We start from the raw sequence: 14,464 nt of genomic DNA, 5'->3' as shown, positions 1-14,464 counted from the left end.
GAGGAATTTGCCCCAAAAGGAAGAGTAGGATGAGGCCATGGCCAGAGATCTAAGTGAAACAGATGTAAGGAGCATGCCTAATAGATAAGAATGATCATAAAGGTACTCAATGGACTTGAGAAAAGAGTGGAAGACATGAGTGAGACCCTTAACACAGAGATAAGGAATAACGTAGCAGAGATAAAAGGCTCGATAATTGAAATGAGAAACACACTTGTGGAATGAACAGCAGTCCGAAAGAAGCAGAGGAATGAATTCATGACCTAGAAAACAGAGTAATGGGAAGAAATCAAGCTGAACCAAAGAGAAAAAAAAAAAAAAAACAACAAAGAATTATTGCAAACAAGAATAGGGAACTCAGTGACTCCATCAAATGTAATAACATTCACATTTTAGGAGTGCCAGAAGAAAAGGAGAAAAAAAAAGGGAGCAGAAAATTTATATAAAGAAATAATAGCTGAAAACTTCCCTAATTTGGGGAAGGAAACATATATCCAGATCCAGGAAGAACAGAGAACCCCCAACAATATCAACAAAAGCAGATCCACTCCAAGACATATGATAATTAAAATAGAAAAATATAGTGATAAAGCATTTTAAAAAGAGCAAGACAAAATGAGACAGTTACACACAAGGGAAACGCTACAAGGTTATCAGGGGATTTTTCAGCAGAAATTTCCCAAGCCAGAAGGGAGTGGCATGATATATTCAAAGTGCTGAATGAGAAAAATCTGCAGCCAAGAATACTCTCTCCAGTGATGCTATCATTGAGAATAGAAGGAGAGATAAAGAGTTTCCCCAGACAAATAAAAACTAAAAGAGTTCATGACCACTAAACCGGCTCTGCAAGAAATATTAAAGGGGACTCTTTGGGTGGAAAGGAAAGATTGAAAATGACAGTATGAAGGTAGGAAACACAAAAGCAGTAAAAATGAATATTTTTGTAAAATATTAGCCCAGTAAGTCACAAAATAAAAAGATGTAACATATGATACCATATACCTAAAAGATGGAGGGAAGAGGAGTAAAGAATGGGTTCAAACATAAATGACCATCAACTTAATATAGACTGCTAAACAGAGAAGATATAATATACAAACCTAATGGTAACTTATTACCATTATACCATTACCATTAGAATAAAAAATAAAGAGAAGGAAAAATAAATTAAAAATGGTTTAAAGACCTAAATTTGAGGCCTGAAACCATAAAAATCCTAGAAGAGAACATAGGCAGTAACTTCTTTGACATCAGCTGTAACAGTTTCTTACTAGATATGTCTCCTGAGGCAAGGGATACAAAAGCAAAAATAAACTACTGTGACTTCATCAAACTAAACAGTTTATTCACAGTGAAAGGAACAATCACCAGAAACTAAAAAGGCAACCTACTGAATGGGAGAAGATATTTGCAAATGGCTTTTCCAACAAAGGGTTAGTATCCAAAATATATAAAGAACGTATAAAATTCAACACCTAAAAGTGAATAATCCAATTAAAAACTGGGCAGAAGACATGAACAGACATTTTTCCAAAGAAGACATCCAGATGGCTAACAGACAAAGAGGAAAAGATGCTCTTCATCACTTACCATTAGGGAAATGCAAAACAAAACTACAATGAGATATCTCCTCACATCTGTCAGAATGGCTAAAATCAACAACACAAGAAAGGACAGATGTTGGCAAGGACGTGGAGAACAAGAACCCTCCTGTGCTGTTGGTGGGAACGCAAACTGGTAACGCCACTGTGGAAAACAGTATGGAGGTGCCTCAAAAAGTTAAAAATGAAACTACCCTACAGTCTAGCAATTGCATTACTGAGTATTTACCCAAAGAATACAAAAACACTAATTCAAAGGGGGTATATACATGTGCCCTGATATTTATAGCAGCATTATTTATTATAGCCAAGATATGGAAGCAGCCCAAGTGTCCACTGATTGATGAATGGGTATAGATGTGGTGTGGATGGAGCTAGAGAATATAATGCTATGTGAAATAAATCAGCCAGAGAAAAACATCATAAGATTTCAGTTATATGTGAAATTTCGGAAAGAAAACAAATGAGCAAAGGGGGACAAAAGAGAGAGACAAATCAGGACACAGCCTCGTATCTATAGAGATCACACTGATGGTTACCAGAAGGGGAGGGCCATGGGGGGGATGGGTGAAATAGGTGATGGGAGATTAAGGAGTGTACTCATCCTGATGAGCACCAGCTGATATGGAATTGTTGACTCACTATATTGTATACTTGGTACTAATATAACACTGTATGTTAACTAACTGAAATTAAAATAAAAACTTAAAAAATGAAACTTAAGATGTATATTTTAATTCCATGGTATCATAAAGCCTTGATATTAACAATTTCTACTTGGATTATGATATTGTAATATTTTTCAGTTTAAAAGTTATAAACAGTATAAATATATATATATATATATATATATATATATATATATATATATTTATATATATCTGATGAATAATTTGTTGGTGTTTTTGACAAATAATTATTCAACATAAAGTTATATTGGAAATGCATCTCTTAATTAGGTGGATTGGGTTATTTTTCTAACTGATGACATGTGTCTGTGGATGAGTTTTACTTATTCCTAGAATGAAATAAATTCAACATCATTCTTTTCATGTTTGTAGTTGTTCTAATAAATAAGCATATGGGAATAGAAGGAATTTTATTATAATGTTATTACTTCATTTTTTAATGCATTCAAAATTATAATATGAGAAAAATACTTAGTAAGCCTTCATTACAGTTATTTCAGTGATTTATCAGTTTATGACCCAACTGAGTCCATCTTTAATTTTGTTGAAAGCAAAGAATTTGCAATTACATACTTATACTGGGAAAATAATCGTATAGAGTCATTCAGTTTTTCAGTTTCTGGGAAGAGTGCAAAATAGAATGCAGCCACAATTTTTTAAGTCATTATTTTTAATTAAACGGCTGTCTTTCATTCAGAGGGATTTTGTTCCATCTGATAAATTTACAAAATGTTGGGAAAATTAAAATATTAATTTCTATACAACGTTGCTAATGCAATATTTATGATTAATTGTTTTTATCTTTAAATATGCTTTTGTCAAAGCCTTGGAGCTGTGTATAAGTTATTCTATTTATGGGAAATACCTACTTTTTGACATGTTTGGTAAAACTAGCCTTCTTTATCAGATCAGTCAGCCAATGAGAATTAATTTGTCAGAACAAAAATGGCCCCACACAGGCATCTTGTTGTAATCGTATTCTTATATTACAATGGGTGTGTGGCTGTCTGGTTGTCTAACCGGCTGTCTAGCTAGCTGACTGAATGACTGAGTGGGTGGGTGGAGGGACAGATGGATGGAGGGAGGGAGGGAGGGAAGGATGCATGGATGGAAGGGTAGGTAATTGGTAAGCAGTGAAATTTTTGACAGAAGTTCATTTCCTAAATGAAATAAAGGGACTCTCTCCTTCCATGTTACAGACAACAATCTTAACTCTTCTGAGACTTTCCCTAAGGAGGAATTACTTCTTTGGCAATACTGAGGAGTTAGAAGAGCTAAGATAGTTAAATGAACACTGTCATTCCTCTTGTCCCTCTTTCTGTGTATCTGAATTCCTAACCATTCAGAACCCATGTGGTGCTCATGTAGCCTGACATGGGTAAGATCACCCTGCTCCCCATACCAGCCTTTGCCCTGGTGCAAGAAGTGAAGCTCCTCTGAGTGTTAATGGTGAACCTCTCCTGGGATTAAAAATGCCTCTCAGTCACCAGTAGTTCAGGTTATCCTTTTTTGATGCCCTGTGGTAATGGGCCAGAGTGAAATTCAGGAAGAGTATAATATACATTTCTTCTGTAAAATGAGAGTATGTTGATTTTGAATGAGGGTGGGACAAAAGATTATTTTGATACCTCAGCCATGATGATGTTTTTAGACATATCAGTTTTAGGAAAGATATGCAAGGAATAGGAAAGACCACCTTCTTAGACCCCCAGGGTAGTATATAGCTCTGCATGGAAGTCACTGACTTAAAGGGAAAGGGCTCAACACACAGGTTCTAGCTCCTGCTTTTTCCCTTATAAATTTTGGGTGAACTACTTTGCCTTCGTGTACATCTGTCTATTCGTTTGAAAAGTAGGAATAGTAAATGCTGCCCCAATTATCTTTCAGAGCTATTGTGAAGATTAACTGGGATAATGTCTGTAAAAGCATTTTGAAAATGGAGAGCTCTGTCTAAGCAGAAGTATCTTTATCTGTATCCTAAAGTCACTTTAGATCAATTATACTGTACTACAAAGCATAGTGAAGTAGAACTTCATCCAAAAAACCATTCTTATTCAAAGAGAATAACAGATAGATATTTTTTGTTACCTAAATATTAATATTGTCCAATTGACAGTAATCACAACTGTAAGCCATGCATTCGGATTTAGGTAAGAGCTAATAATTGTTGAAACTTATCGTGTAGTAGGCACTTTCTGCATTCCATATATCAATTCATTTAATTCTCACAACACATTCATGAGGCGGGCACTATTATTATCTCTTATTTTGTAGATCGTAAAGGGACCCAAAACTGTGTGACTTGGTTACATACTCGGTAAGGGACACACCTAGGGTTTGAATCCTGGCAGGTTATTCCAGAGTGCATGGTGTTAGCCATAATCCACACCTCTTGTTATATAGATCCTTAATTGCATGTTTCCTACCTCCCATTCTCCACTTCCCATAACATGACTTCTGCTAAATAATTAAAAAGGAAATGGAAGAATTAATCAATGAAGAAAAGAGTATATGGCAGGGGGAAGAGAGAGAGAGAGAAAGGACCAATGGGAAATCCAATGGGTACTCCTTTGTCAAACAATCACAGTGGTTGCTTCAAGGCCGTGGGTGACTTCTTTGGCAGTTGCTCTTGCCTTGGCCCCCTGGCCTCTTACCCACTGAGGAGGGTATGAAAGGCTCACCATCTTGTCTATCGTGGGAGTCTGGGGGCAGAGAGAGACCCACACACTCCAAGTCTGGCTAAATGAGTACACGTCACCAGTCCCAACTCAAAGACAGGAAGGGACAGAAGAGCACAGAGTGTGGTTTATGAACACACTTCCATCAAATCTCAAGGGAGTGCAACATAGTCTGATGCATCTTTATTCTTCATAACAACTTAACCTTTGAATCTATGTGGTGTTAATACTGACATTTCTGCCTTCTTATAGTTCTTTTGCTTGGCTTTTTTTTTATTCATTTACTTTCAAACTATTTGTGTCTTTATATTTAAAATGGAACTTTTTTAGACAGTATATATTTGGATCTACTTTGTTCTATCCATTCTGAGTCTCTGCCTTTTAATTAGAGTGCTTATTCCATTAAAATTTAATGTACTTATTGATATGGTTGAATTTGGTCCTACCATTTCATTACATTTTTTCTATTTGCTCCTCTGTTTTTATTTCTCTGTTTCTCTTTTCCTGCCCTTTTGGGGATTCAATATCTTTTAGAATACCATTGTAATTTTTATTTACTTTTTAACTTAACATTTTTATTCACTTTGATTTTTACTCTAAGAATTATAATGTATATTCTTCAATTTTTACAGTCTGTTTATTGTTGACATTGCACCACTTTCTCCTGAAAATGTAGGTTTACAACCTAATAGGTCCATATCCATTCCCCCATTCTTTGTGCTACACATGTCATACTTGTTATCTCTGCAATGTGTTTTAAACTCCATATGAAACTTTATGTCACCCTATAGCTTGAGGAATGTAGGAACTGGTCCTAAGGGGTAGATAACTCCATGGACTCACATAGTTCTGGGGATGGGCTGAGGTAGAAGGTTGTGGGAGTGTTGGATTTTAGAATAAGAATACAGCATAAAAATCATGTTGAGTGAACATTTCCTATGGAAATATATTGAATTACACATGAATTATGTTGCATGTAGCTTGGATAATACAACCCTGGGAGAACACTCAGATGCAAAAGAAGAGAGTCTAAGCAGACCCCTGGGAACTCTAAAATCAGTAAGTCCAACGAAGGAAGAGAACCCAGTAGATGAAGCTAAGAAAGCATGTCCTGTGTTGTAGGGGAAGCCAGGATGGTGCAGTAACAGATGCCAGGAGAAGAAGTGTTGTGAGAAGAAGAGTCTACTGAATGTCTCAGAATGTTCAAATGTGAGAACAGAAATGAAACCATTGAATTAGAAACATGGAGGTTATTGCTTTACCAAGAATGATCTTCAAGAGTGGGTTCACAAAAGCATGCAAAGCAAATCAGTGGAGAGCAGGACTATAAGAAATTCACAGTAAGGTTTTCTGTGCACAGGATAAGGGGTACAGTGCCTGAAGGGATGTGACGACAAGGTTTATCTGTTTATGACAGGAGATACTAGACTTAGTGATCTTTGTCAAAGGTAAAGAAAAAACTACCTCCACAAGGAATATTTAGAGATATGTAGGGTGACTTTTTGGTTGCTACAATCACCAGAAAGTGTTCCTGGTGTCTATTTGACTGTGGCTGGAACTACATGTTCTGCAGGGCATAGGACATTTTCTCTTGAGGAAGACTTGTCTTGCTCCCAAAGCACTGAGCCTACTTTTATACAGATCACAATGGTCTATCTTGGGCTCTGTTTTTATTTGATTTTCTCAGCACAGAAATCTGGGCCTCACATGATGTTCCCTGCCAGCTAAAACCACTTGTTCACCATGCCTCTGACAAATCTGGAATGCTCTTTGATTTGTCCACTTTAGATCACCCCTTCCAAGATCTCCAGGAAGTCAATCACTGTGACCAAGGGAAAGCCAGGCACTGACTGGTTTATGCCTATCCTTGAGCCAATCACTGTGACAAGGAGGATGAGAGAAACATAAGCACCCATCACCCAATGACTCCTTCCCCTTTTTCTTCTTAGTTACTTCCTTATCCTCTGGATCTTCTGAACATTGGTTAGGGATGGCATCAAAATGAGTGTAGATGTGTCTCATTATCTTTTCCTTAACAGTGCATTATGGTGTTTATTAATAATATACATTATTCATAATGTTAATTGATATAGTATTTATTTCTGATGCTATTATAGGTGTCATTGAAACAATTCATTCCCAAACTTTTAATTTATAATGAGATCTTAGAAAAGGACATATGCTAAATTCTTTATCATGGTCTCTTTGACCCTGGCAGTTTTCTGTCCATCATGAAGAGGAGCAGAAACCAGAAAAATACCCCTACTCCATTTAACGTATCTTCGTTACAATATAAAGAATCAATGCTACTTTAATTAGCACTACCTCCTCTAGAAGAGTAAAATTAGGGAACAGTTTTGGAGTACAAGCTTGCCCTGTGGAAAGAGTACAGGATGTGTACCAAGGACTCTGCCCAGAATTTCCTAATGCATCCACAATTGCAACAAATCTTTCATAATGAACATTTAAGACTGCATACATTATCTTCATTTAGCAGATGAGGAAGCTGAGAGAAGGTGACCAGGTAACTTGTCCTAAGTCATAATATTAGCAAGTGTCACAACCAGGATTCTGGTTTTTCCTTTCCTGGCCCTAAAGATATTCTTCCTGTAGCTTTTCAAGAAGTAGCAGAGAGTTGGGGCGCCTGGGTGGCGCAGTCGGTTAAGCGTCCGACTTCAGCCAGGTCACGATCTCCCGGTCCGTGAGTTCGAGCCCCGCGTCAGGCTCTGGGCTGATGGCTCGGAGCCTGGAGCCTGTTTCCGATTCTGTGTCTCCCTCTCTCTCTGCCCCTCCCCCGTTCAGGCTCTGTCTCTCTCTGTCCCAAAATAAATTTAAAAACGTTGAAAAAAAAAAAAGAAGTAGCAGAGAGAGAGGGTTGGATGTGTTCCTCCTCTCCTCTCCTTTGGGAATCTTGGGGTTCCAGGACCAGGACAGAAGGGTCATGACACATTTCTCACATGTGCTAGAAGAAGATGGTGACCCACCACAAATCACGCTACTGCCATTAAGCCCTAACCATTTTCTTCTTAATGGCACTTGATTATTGATGACTGGGTCGCTTTAAAGTGTCTGTTCTTTTCCATGACAATATTTTAGTTTGCTTAATACCTGCAGTGCATTTGGTCAGTCTTTCCATTGTAAATTTGTCCTCTATGTCTGAACTGCTGCTCAAAAATACTCATTTCTAAAGTATTGACATGATTTAACCAAATTGAATGTAAGCTCAGAAACTATAATTTATCTACTTATACAGAATAAGAAAAAGGCCTTGGGGCATCTGGCTGGCTCATTCGCTTGAGCATGCTACTCTTGATCTCAGGGTCCTAAATTCAAGACCCGGGCTGGGTATGGAGTCTACTTAAAAAAAAAAAAAAAAAAAGAAAGAAAGGAAGGAAGGAAGGAAGGAAGGAAGGAAGGAAGGAAGGAAGAAAGAAAGAAAGAAAGAAAGAAAGAAAGAAAGAAAGAAAGAAAGAAAGAAAGAAAGAAAGAAAGAAAGAAAGAAAAGTGAATTTAGCTCTTCCAGTTAAGAATAAAAAAAAAGCCTTTAGGGGCACCTGAGTGGCCCTGCTTCAGATTCTGTCTCCCTCGGTCTCTGCCCCTCCCCCACTCGCTTTCTGTCTGTTTCTCAAAAATAAATAAATGTAAAAAACAAAAATGGTTTTAAAGCCTTTGGACACTAATGATTTGAGTTGTGGTACAGAATTATCTAGTATGTTTTTTACAGCTTTTTTGCCCTTTAGTTTTGCTTGTTTGTTTGTTGTGTAATTCTTGTTTTTAAGATGGAATGCCCATGATCAGAACCCATGGAGAAAAATCACCAACTCAGGGTATCCTGGAATTTTTATTCCTTTTTTTTTTTTTTTTTTTTTTTTCATTTTAGGAGCTTTTGTGTAGTCCCCAGTTGCTTCTTCCCATATCCTCCCATGGTCTTCGGCTTAAAAAAAAAAAAAAAAGTCTATTCAAACTCCTATAAAATCATGTTTGGAGCTGGGACCGTACCTTTTGTCCCTTATTGCCCCACACCTGTCTCCTATCTTTTCTGATGAATTGGTTGCCTTATGGTCCCTGATCTGAGGATGCGGTGAATACACCTCCAGGCCTCCCAAGACATTTTATTTCCCCTCCTCTGCTTCAACTGTGTCACATGACGTGTACTTAAAAGTTTATCAAAAGCTCCTTTTCCTCTAATTTTTTTTTCATCAATTTTTTTTTTTTTATTAGGAAGACTTTTGTCCCTTCTAGTCCATACTTTTTCTAAATAGTTTTCAGTACCAGGTAAAATATGTCAGGTTTTTGTTCTTGTGTGTCATGTACAGCACCTGCTCTCGTTTTGGTGTCATTTTTATCTTATTGTGTCTTATAACGTTGTTCGTTATTCTTGGCTCTTAGCTCTTCATGGGAGCCTTTATTTTTTAATCGCATTTTCTACTGCTAACATGTATAGGGAATACCTGAATTAGGTTATAAAGCCTCTTTGCTGTTGTTGTTTGTCTTTTTTGTCATAAGGAGAAGGAATGTGGACTTTTCTTCTGAGAATATTTTAGGCAGCCTGTTATAGTAGAAATGGAATGGGGTTTAGAATTTGATTGAACTGAATTTGAGTTGTGATTCCATTACAAAGCAGCCGATGTCCTTAGAAAAGTGATTACAATTCTCTAGGACTCCATTGACTATTCTATTAGATAAGGATAATAATACTGACCTTACCAGATCATTGGAAAGCTTAAAAATAGCCTGTATAAGGTACAGCTTCTGCCACATAGTACGTGTTCGATTATTATTGGCATTGTAATTATCATTTTATTTTAATTATTATTAGTTGGGCCATCTCATATTTGAATTGGGAGCTAGTAAGTGCTAATGGTACATTTGAAGGAGATACAGCAGAAAAGAAGCTATAGTGGTTGGCCTTAGCCTTAAGGTGTTTATAATCTTTTAGAGAAGGTGAAATATATACCAAAAACACATAAGACATACAAACATTCATTATTTTTGAAGGTAATTATGTAACAGTGGTAAACACTATCAACATCACTTAACACATCACAGGACACCCTCCATGGTTTACTTATTGTGACGATTAGGGAACTGAGAGTTAAAGCTATAGGGGTAATGTGTTCTCCGCATATGCTAAGCTGGTAAGAGAACTAATAGGGGTCCTTCGGACTCTGGAGGGTGTCCTTATAACCTCGGTGCTCTGCGCCTTCCATGGGAGAATGTAGAATGTGTAAGATGTATGTGGTAAATCCACTGGAGCCTGGAAGAAGTGGCTCTGTCTTGACTGGGCTGATAGTAAGAGTCCTCATGGAAGAGGAATGTTTGAGGCAGATCACGTGGTGACCCAGCTTTCATCAGGCGGGGGTGAAGAAGGGATTGGCAGGAATAAAGGCGAGGCATGGGTGCAGAAGTTTTCTGGAGCATTCAGTTTAGCAGTGTGCTTGTGGGGATTAATGGAGAAGCTGCTGGGATATAGGTTTGTGTCAAATAAGAGGGACCTTGGATTTTTCTCCCTGGCAGTGGGAGACTTTAAAGGATTCAAGTCAGAGCTCTGGACTGATAAGCCTCACTTAATGCAATGGGGCAACACTGGAAGAAAGGCTTACTTTACAGAATGGTTCGGGACATTTTGGAAGTGAAGAGAGGGTAGCAGGACTCCAGTTGGGAAGCTAGTGCTAGCATCTAGAGAAGATTGACTGAGAGTAGTGACAGAAAGCATGGACAGGAAAGGACATGTGTGGGTGACATTGATGAGGTCAGGATGGCAGTAGACAGTGACGAGAGGGCACGCAGAGACAGCAGGTCCCAGCCTTGGTTGTGAGGGGGTAGAGGCTCTCATAAGAAAGATGGTCTCTGGGCACCTGGGTGGCTCCATTGGTTAAGCATCTGACTCTTGATTTTGGCTCAGGTCATGATCTCACAGATCATGGGTTCAAGCCCTGTGTCGAGCTCCACACTAACAGTGTGGAGCCTGCTTGGGATTCTCTCTCCTCTCTCTGCCCTCTTCCTCTCTTCCCCCACACCTCAAAAAAAGTAAATAAACTTAAAAAAAAAATAGATGGTCTCAGTAGTTTCAAAAGAAAAGGGAAGTATCTCCATAAGATCCAGTGGAACCTTTTGAAAGGGACCCCAATGCCAAGGACTCCTAGACACAGCCTCGGGTGGGCCTTCACTCTAGTCTGTAACATGGCTTGAATTATTTCCATTGCTATACTGTGAGTGCTAACATAACACTTCTGGTGCTCATGAAGGGGAGCACCGGGGAGGGAATGCATGTTCGTACATGCTGTCAGAGCTGAATCTCTTCCATAAACTCTTGGGAATCTCACAATTCCTATCTAGCAAGTGTTCTATGTGAGTCCTTTGTTTCCCAGGATGGCTGTCAAAGGGAGCATGTGAGTGTGTTTGAGGGTCACTGACTAATATGTGAAAGGGAAATCCCACAGGGAAGCTCCATTTTTCTTCAGGTGTTGCCCCATTGCATTAAGGTTTCTGTTCTTTTTTTTTTTTTTTTTTTCAACGTTTTTTTAAATTTATTTTTGGGACAGAGAGAGACAGAGCATGAACGGGGGAGGGGCAGAGAGAGAGGGAGACACAGAATCGGAAACAGGCTCCAGGCTCCGAGCTGTCAGCACAGAGCCTGATGCGGGACTCGAACCCACTGACCATGAGATCATGACCTGAGCCGAAGTCGGACGCTTAACACACTGAGCCACCCAGGCGCCCCTCCTCATTCCTCCTTAATTTTCTTTTTTTTTTTTCAACGTTTTTTATTTATTTTTGGGACAGAGAGAGACAGAGCATGACCGGGGGGGGGGGGGGCAGAGAGAGAGGGAGACACAGAATCGGAAGCAGGCTCCAGGCTCCGAGCCATCAGCCCAGAGCCCGACGCGGGGCTCGAACTCACAGACCGCGAGATCGTGACCTGGCCGAAGTCGGACGCTTAACCGACTGCGCCACCCAGGCGCCCCGGTTTCTGTTCTAAGTGAAAGAAAATGTATGCCATTCCTCGAAGGGGCGGGTGAGAGAGAACTCAGTTCAGAAATGTTGCTGTTGCCATGTCAGGGCTTTGAGTAATGTTCACTTCTCCCCCCCGCCCCCCTCCATGTCTTGGTCAGTGTTTGTCAGGTTCAACTCCAGCCATGGTTTCCCAGTGGAGGTCGATTCTGACACCAGCGTCTTCCAGCTCAAGGAGGTGGTTGCTAAGCGACAGGGGGTTCCAGCTGACCAGTTGCGTGTGATTTTCGCCGGGAAGGAGCTTAGGGATGACTTGACTGTGCAGGTGAGTTTCCCTTGCTGGTTGTCTCTGGGATGCAGCCAGCCCCATGGCTAATGCCGCTTTCTCTGCCAAGCTGACATTCATGCCTGAGATCTAATAGAATAAATAGTGCCTGGGGATTCCTTGAACTTTACTCCACACCGCTTCATTAATTCTGACCTTCTTAATTATGCATTAAAACAGCAAGCAGGAAGGATTGAAAGGACGACAGTGAGTGAGCGAGCGAGAGAGAACACACAGCCCGGGCTTAGCGAATAAATGTTTACTGACTACGGGAGCAGGAAGGCACAATTTCTGTGTCTGTTCAATTTCTACCTTACTTATTCCATTTGAATCTTAATGAAGAAGGATTCGAATAAATTGTTTCCAATCAGGCTGCTCAGTCAGTGCGCTGCAAGGGATTTGTAACCCAATTGTGACCCCTGGAGGATAGTCACAAGTCTGCGGCTGTGGCTCCCCGAGGAGGCTTGGGGCTCAGGGCCCCCATTCGCAACGGGGTTCCCCGGCCCATCAAAATCTGTTTCCATGCTGGTGGTGCAGGAAGACAGAAGCATAGCAAAAGTCCACCTTCGTGTTTAATTTCTCTAAGCGTCAGTAAAATGTTCCCGAGAATGGGGCGCTGACAGCCAGTGGGCAGTGGGTCTCCTCTCCTGGAGCCACACTGCTCCTAGTACTCTTAAAGCCTCCTATCCTTTCACCTGGGCGTTTCATTCACCCAGGCAATTTCTGTAGGAGGAAGGGGAGAAGTGGTTAAAGCACGTGATGAACAGTGCCCTCATCTAGAAGTGGGTTGGGGAAGCCAGCAAATAGGGTTCAACACGGGATTGAAATCATTCTTTGTGAAAGCATGGAGTAGCACATGCCTTCAGTGGATGGTAGGGTCAAGCTGATGGACCCCCCCCCCCCCCCCACATTTCTCCCCTGTCTTCACCAGCACAGATGAATGGCACTCATGTTTACAGCTTTCTGGGGGGCGCTGCTGTGCCTGTTGACCTGGAGCCCCTCTGGCAATGACATCCTCTCTTTGCTGTCTTCTGCTAATCATATTTACTGTCTCTGGGTGTAATGCTCTCGGAATTTGGGCATACAAAAGGAGCCATAGAAATGCAAATCACTCTCCTCCTGCTCCGGTGCCTCTTTGCTGATGGCTGGAGGCACCTGCTCTTTGTGCACAAACTGCTGTGCTTGGCTTTCTGCAGTTTGTTTTTATAAGGGAAGTGCCTGTGCTTAAAAGTGTTTTGACTTTTTTTTTTTAATTTCAGTCAACTAAAAAGCTTTTTACTGTACCTGCCAACCTCTAAATCCAAGAATGTTCCCTTCACAAATAAATGATTTTAAAACAGTTCCTTGAACCAAAATATTTTATGTTACCAGGAGTTTTGAAGTTTCAGGTGCTAAAGCTCTTCACCTCTACTGTTAGAGCTGATGGGTTAGACTAATTGCTACAGAGGATTCATTTTACAAACACATATATACACACTGATTGAGATTCTTTTCATTTTGACAAATACTTCCAATATCCTGGGTTTCTCAGGGGCTCACACACACACACAAAAGCAAAACTCATCCCTGCTTTTGTGGTCACTGCTCTTTATTTGGTGGTGGTGGTGGGGGGGGTGTGTTGCTCAAAGCAACAGAAGTATCAGGTTGAACCCTATGGTGTATGTTAAAACTAGCATCAGTTTCAGGGTTCAATGTAAGAACATCAAATATGAGAACTGCAACATGAAACCTGAAAGGTAAGTGATACAAAGATTTTAAAGGTAGAGAAAAACATCTGAGTGGAAGTCACCAAGAAAGACTTTGTGGATGAATTGAAACTCAAGTAAGATTCCATAGATGGGGCAGGAACATGGTGTGCTTGTGGGAAAACATGGGTTCGTGTTCTTCTAGAAGCTAGGAGAGATGTTGGAGATGGGCAGGAGGGAGTCTGGAGCTGTATTTTACAGAGCCTTGGCTGACGTGGCATTGAGGCTTCATGCTTGGAGAGCTAGGGCGAAACAGGGTGCTGTGGAGAGAAATGGGAGTCTGGAGATCCAGTCTGATTGTGGGAAGACTGAAGAACTTAACCATAACCAGTGGTTGCTGGGGTAACTCTATGTGGAGATGTGTAGCAGGCGTTTGAGCACTTCCCTGTGTTGCTTAGGGGTTCACTTTATTTAAGGGCCAGTTACATAGAGGTAAATATTACAGCTATTGGATTAGATGCAATTGCCAAGG

General features: G+C 40.2%; 1 protein-coding gene across 2 annotated transcripts in view; it reads left to right on the top strand.

The window, feature by feature from the left end:
* Positions 1-14,464, top strand: part of PRKN (parkin RBR E3 ubiquitin protein ligase) — a 1,360,952-nt gene that overhangs the window by 256,421 nt on the left and 1,090,067 nt on the right. For both annotated transcript variants that reach the window (XM_058736213.1, XM_058736212.1), the window contains exon 2: positions 12,084-12,247. In XM_058736213.1, the coding sequence (XP_058592196.1) occupies positions 12,084-12,247 (164 nt within the window). The remainder of the gene's footprint in view (positions 1-12,083; positions 12,248-14,464) is intronic.

The sequence above is a fragment of the Neofelis nebulosa genome, chromosome 6, assembly GCF_028018385.1.
Source record: "Neofelis nebulosa isolate mNeoNeb1 chromosome 6, mNeoNeb1.pri, whole genome shotgun sequence".
Classification (NCBI taxonomy): Eukaryota; Metazoa; Chordata; class Mammalia; order Carnivora; family Felidae; genus Neofelis; species Neofelis nebulosa.
This window is presented reverse-complemented; position numbering and strand designations above follow the sequence as displayed.